This window comes from Meles meles, chromosome 7 (genome assembly GCF_922984935.1).
Source record: "Meles meles chromosome 7, mMelMel3.1 paternal haplotype, whole genome shotgun sequence".
In the NCBI taxonomy this organism is placed as follows: Eukaryota; Metazoa; Chordata; class Mammalia; order Carnivora; family Mustelidae; genus Meles; species Meles meles.
The window spans coordinates 69680159-69696445 of NC_060072.1; the positions used below are offsets into that span (position 1 = coordinate 69680159).

The window sequence follows — 16287 nt, forward strand, 5'->3', positions numbered from 1 at the left end:
TTAGATTGACTGTTTTGGAATTATGGAATTCCATATTTTGGAATATTTCCAAAATTATTGAATATTTCCAGCGAGCATGACCATCTTTGGCTTGTTTGTACTCTTAATGCGAATGCTTCTAAAACAATAGTAGCAGGATGTTTGCCAAAGTTACCACTTATTGCTTGATCTGCTGAGAATTAATCCCCATTGTAATTAGCAGAAACTTGGGGGAGTGTTCTGAACTTCTAAAATATATGGAAATTGTATCTAATATGATATAAATCACAAAATACACAAAGGCTGCAGTTAACTTAGTGCCTACACATTATGAAAGGATTTAATAAGATATGAAGTTCATTCTTCCACACTGAATGTTCACAACAAACTGAAACACACACACACACACACACAAACACTTATAAAAAGAAAGTACTCCTGATAATTATGGAGTTATGAAAGACAGTTTCATCATAGCCCCCTACCAAAAAAAAAAAAAAAGCCAAAAATTGTGGATAGATTCTCCTGAAGAGTCCTTTCAGCTATCCTACCAAGTGGGAGAGGGCACCCACTGGCACTTCCTTCCATGAACAACCAAATCTCTTGCCACAATTGCTCTCATTTTCTCTGTTAGAAGCACACTTACCCCCATAACTTCAGACATCACCACAACTTTTATCAAAGGTTGTCAATATATGGTCTCCTATCTTAAAAGAAATCTGATGACAGATATTAAAACATTTTCATCTCATCGTAAGTCCCATTATTATTCCCACTTCACAGAAAAAGAAAGTAATAAGTTAGAAAATTTTCCTTCTTTGAAAATTTTTTAATGCTATAGAATACAGAAAGTTGCAAAAGACACTCCTCTGTCTACTCCCCCAACTGAAAAGGTTAATAAAAAAAAAAAGAAAAAAAAAAAGCAGAATCCCCCTATAGTTCTTCTATGGTCTTGTCTCCTCCCCCTCTCCCTGAAGCATGAACTTGGGTGTTGAAGGTGGTGGTGACGTTTTGTATTGTGTTGTTGTTCAGCTCAAATCTAACCTGAAATTCTCAAATTTTTCCACTCTGAACTGTTGAGGCTCAGAAAATTTATCCATAACTTTTTTAATATATCTTCCAAACCTAGAACATATCATTCCTTTTAGTATGAATACATATTCAAGCTATGTTATCAACAAATTTAAACTATTACTTGACCTTAACAGAAGAATTGAAGGAATGCTGAACAAAAGAAGGAGGGAGAGAACATAGACCACTATGCAACACATTTTCTACCATAAACAATTGATTCAAAAATGACCGAGTGCCTATAATATATCACAGTGCTAAATATGAGAGACACAAAAACAAAAAAGGCATCCTCTTTCTAGGGAGAAAGACAACTAGCAAAGCAACAAAAGTAGTAGGATAATAACTTTCAAATATCTTTGACCATAAACCACAGTAAGAAATATGGTCTATATGATTACTCAATATATATATATACACGTGTACATATGTAACTGAAACAAAAGTTTCAAGAGGCAATACTTAATTTTTGAACTGTCTGTGTTTCCTACTCTTTCTATTTCATTTTAAGTACCTGTCATGACCCTCTAACTTTATTTCATAACCAATAAATGGGACAGGATCTGCTCTTTGAAAAACATTGTTTTAGAAACATTTATAAGGTGACATGAGAGCAATTGAAAAGGCAACTCAGAGGAGACGTATTTGAACTATGATACTGAAGGATGAATAGAAGTTATTCAGGTTGAAAAGAAAGTGAACAAAGCATTCTGAATAAAAGAAACAGCATATTTTAAAAGCATGGAGATAAAAATAAACTCTGTGGGTCTAGAGAACAGTGAGAAATTGTATGCAACTGAAATATATGTTGAGATGTTAGTCTGGAAAGTTTGGTGGGTACTAAATTTTAAAGGTCTTTGCACACCATTATGTGAAAGAGTTAGACTGTATCAGGTAGCTAGGAGGAGACACTGATGGTTTATAAGCAGGTATCTCATATAGGTAAATCTATTTTTGAAAAAGAACTTTGAAAACAATATGGGAAAATGAAATGGAGTAAGAAAGATTCTAAAATCTGTATCTTTAGCCCAACCCTCTATTCTGAATTCCTGAATCGTGAGGCCAATTGCCTATAATTTCTTTTTTTTTAAAATTTTTTCTTTATTTCTTAATTTTTTATAAACATATAATGTATTTTTATCCCCAGGGGTACAGGTCTATGAATTGCCAGGTTTACACACTTCACAGTACTCACCATAGCACATACCCTCCCCAATGTCCATAACCCCACTCCCCCTCTCCCAACCCCACCTCCCCCCAGCAACCCTCAGTTTGTTTTGTGAGATTAAGAGTCACTTATGGTCTGTCTCCCTCCCAATCCCATCTTGTTTCATTTATTCTTCTCCCACCCCCCTAACCCCCCATGTTGCATCTCCACGTCCTCATATCAGGGCAATCATACGATAGTTGTCTTTCTCCAATTGACTTATTTCACTAAGCATGATACCCTCTAGTTTCATCCACGTCATTGCAAATGGCAAGATTTCATTTCTTTTGATGGCTGCATAGTATTCCATTGTATATATATACCACTATATATAGTATTCCATTGTATATATATACCACCTCTCCATTAATCTGTTGATGGACATCTAGGTTCTTTCCATAGTTTGTCTATTGTAGACATTGCTGCTATAAACATTCGGGTGCACGTGTCCCTTCAGATCACTACGTTTGTATCTTTAGGGTAAATACCCAGTAGTGCAATTTCTAGGTCATAGGATAACTCTATTTCCAACTTTTTGAGGAACCTCCATGCTGTTTTCCAGAGTGGTTGCACCAGCTTGCATTCCCACAACAGTGTAGGAGGGTTCCCCTTTCTCCACATCCTCACCAGCACCTGTCATTTCCTGACTGGTTAATTTCAGACATTCTGGCTGGTGTGAGGTGATATCTCATTGTGGTTTTGATTTGTATTTCCCTGATGCCGAGTGATGTGGAGCACTTTTTCATGTGTCTGTTGGCCGTCTGGATGTCTTCTTTGCAGAAATGTCTGTTCATGTCCTCAGCCCATTTCCTGATTGGATTATTTGTTCTTTGGGTGTTGAGTTTGCTAAGCTCTTTGTAGATTTTGGATATTAGCCCTTTATCTGATATGTCATTTGCAAATATCTTCTCCCATTCTGTCAGTTGTCTTTTGGTTTTGTTAACTGTTTCCTTTGCTGTGCAAAAGCTTTTGATCTTGATGAAATCCCAATAGTTCATTTTTGCCCTTGCTTCCCTTGCCTTTGGCGATGTTCCTAGGAAGAAGTTGCTGCAGCTGAGGTCAAAGAGGTTGCTGCCTGTGCTCCCCTCAAGAATTTTGATGGATTCCTTTCTCACATTGAGGTCCTTCGTCCATTTTGAGTCTATTTTCATGTATGATGTAAGGAAATGGTCCACTTTCATTTTCTCATGTGGCTGTCCAATTTTCCCACCACCATTTGTTGAAGAGGCTGTCTTTTTTCCATTGGACATTTTTTCCTGCTTTATCGAAGATTAGCTGACCATAGAGTTGAGGGTCTATTTCTGGGCTCTCGATTCTGTTCCACTAATCTATGTGTCTGTTTTTGTGCCATACCATACTGTCTTGATGATGACAGCTTTGCCTTTTTAACCCAGCCTCTGCCGCAGCTAGAAAGCGCCCATGTGTCAACATTCTGTAGAGCAGAATGTGAACAGAAATTATATATACAACATCTGGATTGTGTCCTTGGAATTGTACTTACCTGTGTCTCCTCTGTGCCATAATAACTGGTTGCAGCTGCCATCTTTCAAATCAGAGATAAAACTGTGTGTTGGATGTCAGGATGGAAGCCACACTAAATGCCCTTTATCAGCACATCTCCAAACTAAATGAAAGAGAAATAATTTTGTTTAAGCCATTTTTAGGTTGTTTCTAAACCAGATGGCCCACACCATATCACTACCATTTAGTTTCACTTAAGCTATTGGTTGAAACACACAAATGTCACAGCTAGAAAACACAATTAAGTACATTTAAATATAGAATGAATATTAGATGTTGACAAATCATTGTTCTCTCCTAGGTTGCTAACTGTGTTGTTTGTGTTGTGGTTATATTGGTCGTTCTTAGATTCATACAGAAATCTTACTTTTCAATGGTTTGGCGATATAAGCATAAATAAATAAATAATGCAAATATGGCAAAATATTAACTATTGAATCTAGGTGGTAGATATATGGATTTGGTTGTATTTTGCTTTCATGTTTTCTTTATATTTCAAATTTTTGACAATAAAAATTCGAAGAAAATCAACAAGAAAGACATCTGATAGAATGTGGTGTGCCCTTGGAGCTATTAGCGCACAGAGGCAAGACCCAATGCTGCACAAAGGAGGTGCTCTTAGGAAGGCTAACCTTTGACAAAGCAGACATGTTTGCATCGTGTTGCCACTGTTCCTCCTAGGTCTAGAGAGAATTCGCTTTATTCCTGCCGAGGTTAGTTTACAGATTGTGGACAACTTTGTCAGTCTTCTGTAATTCAAGTTAAATGGCAGGAAGTAAAGTGAAGGTAGTATCCAACCGACATTGTTTTAAGCTGACAGTGCGTGTGTGCTGTTTAATGTATTTTATTTGCATGCTGTCTGATACACTTTACCTATCATCTGTGGTCCATATTGCACCCTTTAGCCGGATTCATTTTAATTGTACACTCTCTACAGCTGCTACTGTCTTCCATACAAATGTTACAATAATGATGATAATAATAATAATAATAATGTTCCCTTGTTTCTGAAGGCTGCAGAGACACACAATAAAAGTTAATCTGTTATAAACAAATGGAACCAGATCTTAGATAACATGCAAGAATTAAACTTTTAAAACCTTACTACTGTAAGCTCTATACATCTTAAGATCACATTTATGGAATTTAACTTTAGTTGGACTGCAGCCAAGTACTCATTACAGTCCAGTAGGTCTGGCTTATCTGTGCTGGGATCAAGGTATTTTTTCCATAGAACACATTTCCAATCCATAACAGTGACAAAAGGAAAAAAATACAAGTTTGAGGGGCATCTGGGTGGCTCATTGGGTTGAAGCCTCTGCCTTTGGCTCAGGTCGTGATCCCAGGGTCCTGGGATCAACCCCCGCATTGGGCTCTCTGCTTGGCGGAGAGCTGGCTTCCCCCTCTCTCTCTCTGCCTGCCTCTCTGCCTACTTGTGATCTCTGTCTGTCAAATAAATAAATAAATAAATCTTTTATATATATATATATATATATACATATATATATATACACACACATATATACATAAGTTTGAAATAAATTGTCTTTAAGTATCCTCCATGTAAGTACTTTGTTCTCTTTATTGACGTTTATACCTGTGTTGCAGTATTTACATTTATCAGATTATAAATTTGGAAAGTCGAATGTCACATCTCTGTGATTTTTACTTTACTATTATGTACATATATATGTGTGTGTGTGTGTGTGTGTGTGTGTATGACAGTACTAATCAATAATATAATTAGACATTGTATGAACCAATATATAGGAGGGAATCTGACTATCCTTTAGAATCTTTTAGAATAGAAAAGGGCAATAGAAAAGAAAATCTTTTAGAATAGAAAAGGGCAATAGAAAAGAAAAGTCTTATAATCAGACTGAGTAGAAAATAGTTGAAGGAACACTGAAAACTGTCAAGAGTTTCTGTCCATTTTTTGTTATCAAAATAATAGCACCAAAATATCAGGAACTTTTTTATAAAGGAAAATTATATCATGTATTCCAGGGTAATGATTTTTCTCTACTGTTGCTTGCTTTCAGAAAATCTAAATTGTAACATCACCATATTCCTACAAGACTTTTTTCTATAAAATAATTAAAACCATTTACATATCTGTTCTTATAGGTGAAATGAAAGTTTTTTTAATGACTATACAAAGAATTCCAAGATATTAGCCCTAATAACAGAATAATTGAGTAATTTCATGACTAGATCTCTTGTTTCAAAACAATTCAACATTACAAAACAGAAGTATTTTAATTTACCTTTACTTAAGAACAATTATAATCTCATTTGTGGAAATATATGTCATTAATAAACCATTTCTTCACACAAGTAAGCAATACTATTTCAGGAAGTCATAGTATTCTAAGATTAAAGTTACCAGGGCTTAATGTGTCAGGTTTAAAACACCATTAAGAAAACAAAGAGGAAACCCACGGAATGGGAGAAGATTATTTGCAAATGACAGTACAGACAAAAGGTTGAAGATAACCATATCAAAAAATGGGCAGACGATATGAATAGACACTTCTCCGATGAAGACATACAAATGGCTATCAGACACACGAAAAAATGTTCATTGTCACTAGCCATCAGGAAGATTCAAATTAAAACCACATTGAGATACCACTTTACACCAGTTAGAATGGCCAAAATTAACAAGACAGGAAATGACATGTGTTGGAGAGGATGTGGAGAAAGGGGAACCTTCTTACACAATTGGTGGGAATGCAAGTTGGTGCGGTCACTTTGGAGAACAGTGTGGAGATTCCTTAAGAAATTAAAAGAATAAGAAATTAAAAATAGAGCTTCCCCATGACCCTGCAATTGCACTACTGGGTATTTACCCCAAAGATACAGATGTAGTGAAAAGAAGGGCCATCTGTACCCCAATGTTTATAGCAGCAATGGCCACGGTTGCCAAACTGTGGAAAGAACCAAGATGCCCTTCAACGGACAAATGGATAAGGAAGATGTGGTCCATATACACTATGGAGTATTATGCCTCCATCAGAAAGGATGAATACCCAACTTTTGTATCAACATGGATGGGACTGGAAGAGATTATGCTGAGTGAAATAAGTCAAGCAGAGAGAGTCAATTATCATATGGTTTCACTTATTTGCGGAGCATAACAAATAACATGGAGGACATGGGGAGATGGAGAGGAGAAGAGAGTTGAAGGAAATTGGAGGGGGAGATGAACCATGAGAGACTATGGACTCTGAAAAACAATCTGAGGGTTTTGAAGGGTCAGGGGGTGGGAGGTTGGGGGAGCCAGGTGGTGGGTATTAAGGAAGGCACGCATTGCATGGAGCACTGGATGTGGTGCAAAAACAATGAATTCTGTTATGCTGAAAATAAATTAAAAAAAAAAGAAATGTGTAAATTTGTAAGGATAAAAAAAAAGAAAGAAAGAAAGAAATTACCATCACCCAACAAAATGGAAACAAATACCACTGCTATTGAAAATTCTGTCATTAAATTTCAAGAAATTATGGGTGGGAATTTTCTTATTATCTTATAAATGATTTTAGCTCTAATATACAGTATCTGGGGGGCACTTGGGTAGCTCAGTCTATTAAGCACCTGACTCTTGGTTTTGGCAAGATCTTGGGTGGAGACCCTCATGGGGCTCTACACTCAGCAGGGAATCTGCTTGAGATTCTCTCTCTCTCCCTCTACCCTTTCTTTCTCAGATAAATAACTAAATCTTTTTTTAAAATAAAATACAGTACTTCGCATCCTGAAGAACAAGCTTCCAGGGTGCAATGCAAAGGCCTCCATCCCCAAACTACTGAGTCTGGAAGGACATTCAGAAAATAGTTACAAGGTTTGCTTCATGACAACTCATTGTACCAGAAGATGAGAAGTGATGAGCGAGATTCTTATTATATCTGAGCCACTGTCTCTAGTATGGAAAATATCTGAGAAGCCTATTTATACTCCAGTCCATAACTTACTATTCAGAAAGTTTACACTGGGATGAGCCAAATATCACGCTGACTCATTGGATTCAGAAACCTATTAGTGACAAAGAGAATCAGTGTGTTTAAACCAGAAACACCCTGCATTTTTGTTCATCTTTCTTTCAGATCACATCTTCACATCCAGCCTCTGGATATTATTCCTTTGTAATCAAATACTGGCAATGTAACTTGATAATTCTTCTGCACTTTCAGAGAAACAAAGGGTTAGGTATGACTGAGACACTTTTCCTGTAGTCGTTTTTTCCCAGAGGAGCTTATCATTGTCTGCACCTAGAATATTATTTTGCCTTCTTATCTTTTATTTTATTTTTTATGTAATTTATTTATTTTTTCAGTGTAACAGTATTCATTGTTTTTGTACCACACCCAGTGCTCCATGCAATACGTGCCCTCCCTATTACCCACCACCTGGTTCCCCCAACCTCCCACCCCTGCCCCTTCAAAACCCTCAGGTTGTCTTTCAGAGTCCATAGTCTCTTATGGTTCGCCTCCGCTTCCGATTTCCCTCACCTTCCTTCTCCTCTCCATCTCCCAAAGTCCTCCATGTCATTTGTTATGCTCCACAAATAAGTGAAACCATATGACACTTGACCCTCTCTGCTAGACTTATTTTACTCAGCATAATCACTTCCAGTCCCATCCATGTTGCTACAAAAGTTGGGTATTCATCCTTTCTTTTCTTTTTTTTTTTATAAACATTTAATGTATTTTTATCCCCAGGGGTACAGGTCTGTGAATCATCATGTTTACACACTTCACAGCACTCATCATAGCACATACCCTCCCCAATGTCCATAGCCCCCTCCCCCTCTCCCAATCCCACCTCCCCCCAGCAACCCCCAGTTTGTTTTGTGAGATTAAGAGTCATTTATGGTTTGTCTCCCTCCCAATCCCATCTTGTTTCATTTAAAGGGAGAAAACCCCATCTCATTTCTAGGCTAGAAGTCATTTGTATTTCACATTATTTGACTGAGCACTATTTCAATTTGATACTCTAGTTTTCTGTGTAGCAATTATATTTAAATAAAGTGACTTTCAATCCCTGCCTAAGTATACAGGAGTGAGGGAGGCCACCACATCTGTCACCTCATTCATCACCAGGGTGAAGGTGACTAAATTGGCAGGCTAAGCATCTGCTTCTAGAAGTCCACACACCATCTCACGCATCCCTCGTGATGCCTCCCTTCACTAACTGCTTCATTCTTATGGCAGCTGTAATGTAGAAAATGAGAAGTTAAGGGATTTTAAAGACTGGTTAAGTTACCCTGCAGCCTCGGTTTTTAAATATATATATCTCAGATTGATATTTCTTCTCTCAAAGTTTTGATTAATTGTGTCTTGAATTATAGGTTTCTTTTAGAAATGATGCACTGAAAAGTTGAATTTAATAGCCAAATATTACTTATCAAGTGGTTTTTAAACCCCTTGTTTAAAGCTACCATTAAATAAATGTCTTTAAACCTTAGACATCTCTTTCAAATGAAAGAAAGCTATTCTGTTTATAGTCTATCTCGGGATTTGTTTAAATGTGGAAAACTCAATGCATGAAACATTGGATTCTCAATCTCTCTTCTTTGGGGGGGCTTCACAGGGACCAAGAAAAATATGACATCTGAGTTACAAAAGCAAGTAGACAATCAACTCAACTTTTTTAAAGGTAAGCAACAGTATTGCAAATTTGCCTTCTCTGCTGAAAAATAAGACTAAAATAATTTCCACATATATCTTTCAGAGCCATAAGTAAGTAGTACATGGGTTGTTCTCATATGTTCTGTAGTCATTAATTTTCTATTGAATATTTATGTTGCTTTTTGATCCATCAGTTTTTGTCTTCCTTTGTTGTATGATAAACAGTCCAAGAATGGGAAAGAAAGAAATACCACATCTTTACTTTTGCCCTATATCCTCATGCTATCCTTTTGGTGGATAAGTAAGAGCAATTAGACTCCAGAATCTAATTGAGTCAAATGCCCAAAAACAATTCTGCAACTATATCAATTTTTAGTTCTTATTTTAGTTCTTATGAGCAACACATTAACAGTTTAACGGAAATTATTCCAGTTAAAGAGACTGCAGATGCTCTGTCATTGTGTATCTCTTACATGGCAATGAAAGGGAGGATTAGGAAATCTGACCTCTGCTACTCAGTTGATAAATGACCTGCATCATTTAACTAGTCACTTCCTACATTACTTCATCTGCTTCATGGTATTAACATCTAAGTGACTGAGGAAGATCTCAATGGCTTTCTATTTCATTAGTGGTTATATTCACACTATTCCCCAAAGAGCTGATGACACGGTGATTTTTTTGGTCAAGGATTCCTTTTGTTTAGTATCCTTCTCTAGTTTACATCCTTTGTTGCCCTAGTCCATAACTGATCTATTTACATGTTTTCTTACTCTTTTTCCTGAGTACGCTTTAGGTTTATTCCTTGGTTTAAGAATAAAGCTTTAGCCACCTGATCCCTAACTTGTTAATGTGCTAGACTCCACTGGCAGAAATGACTTAATTTTACCACTCAAGACACACTGTTGGCCTTTCATGGTGCTCCTTACCTCTGTGTACCAACCTTGTAGTTTTTCTTAGATTTTCCATTTTTCCCAATTTCTTTCAGTTTGTCCCTCCCTAGATCTTCCCTAATCCTCATCTTCTATTTTTCTGAATGTCACCTACTGTTAAAGTCCACTCTCTCTATATTTGTCATATCATTACCCTTGAGCTTCCAACTTTGTAAAAATGTGATGGCCACAGACTCCCTGTTCTTCTTAGAAGCTTTCTTCTTAAACATTTCCTGTAAGACATTGGGAATGTAAAGAGATTTTATTCAACCACATCATTTTACAGCAAAAGGAACTGAAGTCTGTAGAGACAAGTTAACCAAAATTTACCTCATAATCAACCACAGAGCCAAAATGAAATCTAAGGTCTTTCAACTGTAAAGAACTGGAGAATCCAGCGGTAGTCCCACTGATGTAATTCCTACTCTCAGAGGTCTACCTTCACTGGGACGCATTTCCTCCGGGTAGGATAACCATGAGCAGAGTGTAGTCAAGTGCAAAGAAGAGGATCTGCAATCCACCCCAGACATTGGCAGCCAGCACTTCTACAATTCAATTACCTTTCATTTCTGTAGCCAGGAAGGAATTATACCGGAAAGGGGACATGTTATTGTATATAAAAACAGGGAATTTTTTGTTGTTGGGTTTGGTTGGAAACAAAAATGTTTTGAATCCTCTCACTGGATATTGGATAACATAATTTTGGCAAAGCTTTTTAGCTTTAGCTTTTGTTTGTCTTCTTCAATTATAATTTTGCTTAATTTCCATGGTCACAAATTTGTTCATTGATTCCCCTCTGTAGGAGATTCTTTGGTAGGTTTGATTTTTTTTTTAACCCACCCTGTTTCCCTGTTTTGAAAAGTTCCAGATGGCTTAAGATGCCTTACTTCTGTCTTTTCAGAGCCTCCACCCCCATCTGGTGGTATATTTAGGGTAGACCATCAATGTGGCCTCAGAATATTTCTGAAGACTCTATTGGGAACAAAATTTTATCTGTCAGTGAATAACTTTTATATATTAGTCAGCTCTGAGTCTAGCATGTCTACTCATGGAAAATTGTTCAGAAACTAAGTCATCTTTTAGTTCTCTTTTATATTCATGACATTTCCTTGGTGATTTATAATGCTATACACTCACATAGCATTTTATGGTTTTCACATTATCTTGTTTAAGCCTATGAAGTAGGTAAGGCTGATATTATCTCCCTTTTATGGTTGAAAACACTTTAGCTCAGAGAGATTCAGTAATTTGCCTAAAGTCACTTAGATAGTATGTGATAGAGCTAAGACTAGAATCCTAGCAAGCCAGCATTAAGATTGTCTTTGTCTTGGGGTGCCTGGGTGGCTCGGTTGGTAAAGTGTTTGACTCATGATTTCAGCTCAGGTCATGATCTCAGGGTTGGGAGGTTGAGCCCCATGTCAGGCTCTGTGCCCCTAGCACAGAGGATTCTGTCTCTCCCTCTTCTTCTGCCCCTCACCCCCCCCCCATATTATCTTTATCTTATTGCTCACCAACTTGCCTCAAAGGAAAAATAACACATATTAAGAAGTAGGAATAGAAAAGAGACATTTTTATTCACAAAAAAAGGAATTGGCTATCATGAGAACCTCAAGATTGCTCCATACAACAAAAAAGATGCAGGTCTTATTTCCAAAACTGCTAATTTAACAGAGTGCTAATTATTGGTACAAACAGCAAAGTCAAGTCATTCTCAGGGCTCTTTGACTGCTAATCACATCTCTGTGCTACAACTGATTAAAACCACGCAGTTTTACTTGGAGTCACAGTTCTCAAATGTTCTTGCTCAGTAGTTTGCAAGGATTGTGTAGGAGTTTTACTGTGTGACTAACAGGCAGTGTAGGTGGGTGATGCCATAGAAGCCACCAAACAAAAAAAAACAAAAACAAAAACCAACAGAAATTTCCGTGAGTTAGAGTTAGAGAACTCTGGAAAGGCCAGGCAATTTTCCTGTGTCTGCCACCTGCCCTAGGAACTCTCGGACTTGCTAAGAGACATGGAAGAATCTAGGATAGAGAACAGAGAGGGAAGAAAGGGGAGGGGAAGAAGTAGGATTTGTTAACTATCACCAGCACTGTCCTCAAGAGTATCTGATTGCTTAGGACCTGGGAAGAAAGCACCAAAACTCCAAACACAAGATATTAAATTCATAATTGGTCAAAGTGCTTATACTTAAGAGGCATTCCTAACAGAGTACTGGTGATAAAGCCCTTCCATGTACTAAGTGGATGTGTTCACACATCACTTACGGTTCTGAATGGCCCAAACTGGACAACCCAAACATGAGGTGTCCTTCTAGTCCTCCAAGGAGTCCTCTTTGGGACTCTGACAAGAACCTTCCATAACTATTTCTCCTCTTGGGGCCACTTTTTGTGAGCAATGAATCAGTATTTAACAGCCCAGAAAGAGGGACTAATATTTAATACTCTTTAATATGAAACCTTGCTAAAGAAGCTTGAAAGTCTAGTGGTTAAATTTTCTGGTGTCAAATTTTTTTATCTATATTTTGCTACATATTCCTGCCATTTATTTATTAATATATTTCTCCTCTCAGCCCTCAAAGTGCCATGTTTCCAAAATTCATCAGTTGAAATTTTATGAATATTGTTTCCCCCAACATCCTTCCTTCAAAGTTTGTCAGCCACACTGTTCTCTCTCTCCCCAGCCTAACCTCACAGTGTCACAATTAGGTTGTAAGAGAGGAGTGAAAAAAAAAAAAAAAACCCTGCAATCTAGACTCTCTGCCATGTGAGATCAGAGGTATTCCAGAGTTTAAAGAAAACTAGATGCCGGGGCGCCTGGGTGGCTCAGCGGGTTAAAGCCTCTGCATTCGGCTCAGGTCATGATCCCAGGGTCCTGGGATCAAGCCCCGCATCGGGCTCTCTGCTTGGCTGGGAGCCTGCTTCCTCCTCTCTGTCTCTCTCTGCCTGCCTCTCTGCCTACTTGTAATCTCTATCTGTCAAAAAAATAAATCTAAAAAAAAAAAACAAAAAAAAAACTAGATGCCTGTGCAAAGGCCTCCAGTTCCATTTCTGTAAAGGAAGCATAGGACACAAACATCTCAGACTGTAAGGTCTCCTGCTAAGATCCCTGAAGAAGACTCAAGCAGTTGCACACAAAAAGAAAGGAAACATTCCTCTTTTTATTATATTTTTATGTGTATTCCCTGGTACGTTTTAAATCCAGGGAACATCTTAGACATTTAATGGAAAAGATAGGTACTGTTCAAGTACTATCAGGAAGGAAATGAAGGGCATGAACATTTCAAAATGTTAGCCATTAGACTGGTTGCTTCGGAACAATTTCGATCTTCATATTTAAGACCGAAGTAAACAATATCCAGGACCAGTTAATGAAATAGCTATTCTGCTTAACAATCAAAGAGCCCTCTACATCCTAAATCATCATTAAAACTGAAACCTAACAAGTACACATGTTGCAGAGTTGATTTAGAAAAGAGAAAAAAAATGAATAGTCTTTTCATCTTGGCAAAGGCTGAGGTATCACAGAATAATTTCCTCCCTATTATTGTCCTTCACCCATGACTATGTTCATGATCTGCTATTTTCCCGCTATAATCTTAATTTAAGATTAAGACAAAAGAAAAAGTCTAAACATCTCAACTTTATATTCTATAATGATTTCAGCATATTTACAGTCTCTGTTATATTTCACCATGCATTGCCCTTTTATTTTTTGTTCAGGACAATAACATCCAAATCTAGAGAATACAAGAATGCCCAACATGTCACAGCAAGCCTTCTGCAAAGCACAGGAAGCCAGCTGCAAGCAAGAAAATGGTTTCTTTTCGAAAAGATAATTCCTCCAGACTTTACGGTAACCATTTCTTGAAGAAGGAAATAGAGTTTGTGGTCAAGTTAAACCATTTGCTTTCTAAGCTGTTAAGAAGAGAAACATAGGTCAAAAGGAAAACTACCCCAGTCTTCACTTTATACACATGATGTTCCCCCACCACTAATTTCTGTTCTAACCTGCCCGGCTGTTAGGTATACTATTCCACCATTTCTGCAGAAGAATTTTCCAAGAGCGTGTTTCAGGAATTCTGACCCTGTGGTCTGTCTGATTCTTTACACTAGCAGTCTGGTCTATCTCATTAAAATGGATTTATTGAGCTTTCTAATGACTAGAAGTAGTAGTTGAAGTTTCTGTGTTGTAACTAGTTGGGAGTTCTTAAAACTGCCTACACTTACCTCAAATTCATCAAAAATAGTGTCCTCTAGCTGCAGTATTATGTACAAAAGCCCATGGATGGGAAATGCCAAGAATGTTTCAACTAAATAATCTGGTAGAACACTTGTTTTTCAACTGTTCTTATTCCTCATTCTTTAACAATCTTATTCTATATCCATCACAAGTACAGAATTTGAAAAATAATGAAATTTGCTCATTTGTAATGTTGACTCTGCATAGTCAGAAGGTATAATTGCTTCAGTCTCTGAGAAATGCATCCAATCTATACCAAGTAAACCTACTTAAGTTAACTTACATTGATTTATGTGTATTTATATAGCATATGAAGAAAGATGGGGCACATACAGTCCTGACATGTGAAGAGCGAGAAAAGTAAGGATTTTTCCCAGTATTTGTTTAAAAAAAAATAAAAAAAAGCAAAATAACCCAAAAGCCCATCCAGTGGTGACATTGAATTTTCTTTTATTACATCCAAACACCAAAAACTAAAAATACTTCATTTTTTAAAAGTCATATACCAAGGGTCTCAAACACATACTTGGATACCAATGTTCATAGTAGCATTATTCAAAATAGTCAAAAGGTGGAAACAATGCAAGTGTCCATCAACAGATGAATGAATTATTTAAATGTGGTATATACAATATAACAATATTATTCATTCATTAAGATGAAATTCTAATATATGCTACAACATGGGTAAACCTTAAAAATGTTAATGCTAAGTGAAATAAGCCAGACACAAAAGGACAAATATTCTATGATTCCATTTATCTGAGGTACACAGAATATGCAAATTTATATAAGTGGCAAATATAATACAGTTTACAAGGGACTGGAGGCAGGAGGGAATGGGGAGTTATTATTTAATGGGTATAGAATCTATATTTGGGATGATGAAAAGTTCTGGAAATAGTGATGATGATTGTACAATACTGTGAGTGTACTCAATGCTACTGAATTGTCCACTTAAAAGTAGTTAGAATGATTTTTAAATGCCTTTAATAAAGTATTTTATTAGTATTTCCAAGGCAAAAAGTAAGCATCATATGCCAGTGTAAAGCATCTGAGAAGACATAATACAAAACATTAACCCCTGCATAGTGATGCAAAATAAATATTTTCCTGTTACCAGGCCACACTGTTCACAATACTTCCTCATTCTTTGGACATTAGCAATAGACTTGAACATTTTTGGAAAATTGTCAATAATAACTTATACTACTTTGAACCATTAAGTATGATCTTTGAATCAATCATATGTTGGCTAAATGTGTAGGCTGTGCTGTCTTTTTCATGGTTACCATGGAAACTCTGTAGTCATGGCATTATGAGGAGACTACAAGGGCATCAGAGAGTATACAATAAAAGTTAACTTAATTCATGGTTTACAGTTTCTTCCAGCTGTCTCCCTTTGTGATTATCATGTTTGCATTGGGAGTATAAACATACAACCAAAAGGTCTCTGAAAACTATAGCCAATAAACGATCTCACCCATATTAGACTTCCAATGACTTGGATAGAAACACATGAAAGAAGTGGCATGTAAGCTTCAGGTGTTTTCAATTATTTCCTTCATACGAGCAAAGATTTCCTAATGCAAAACATGTTTCAGCTCAAATAGTTTTCCTTAAAGATTGTGTAGTTTCAGAAGAATTTCATCTATATACTCCTAATTCATTGACACTTCATCAACATAATAGCTCCTCTGAGCTCTTCTTT

At 36.8% G+C, this 16287-nt stretch overlaps 1 protein-coding gene across 3 annotated transcripts in view; it reads left to right on the forward strand.

Annotated features, from left to right (window-relative positions):
• LMNTD1 (lamin tail domain containing 1) overlaps nucleotides 1-14943 on the forward strand; it is a 451801-nt gene extending 436858 nt beyond the window's left edge. For all 3 annotated transcript variants that reach the window (XM_046012614.1, XM_046012615.1, XM_046012616.1), the window contains 2 exons: nucleotides 9365-9430; nucleotides 14057-14943. In XM_046012614.1, the coding sequence (XP_045868570.1) occupies nucleotides 9365-9382 (18 nt within the window). In that variant the 3' untranslated portion in view covers nucleotides 9383-9430; nucleotides 14057-14943. The remainder of the gene's footprint in view (nucleotides 1-9364; nucleotides 9431-14056) is intronic.
• Nucleotides 14944-16287: the final 1344 nt, after the last annotated feature.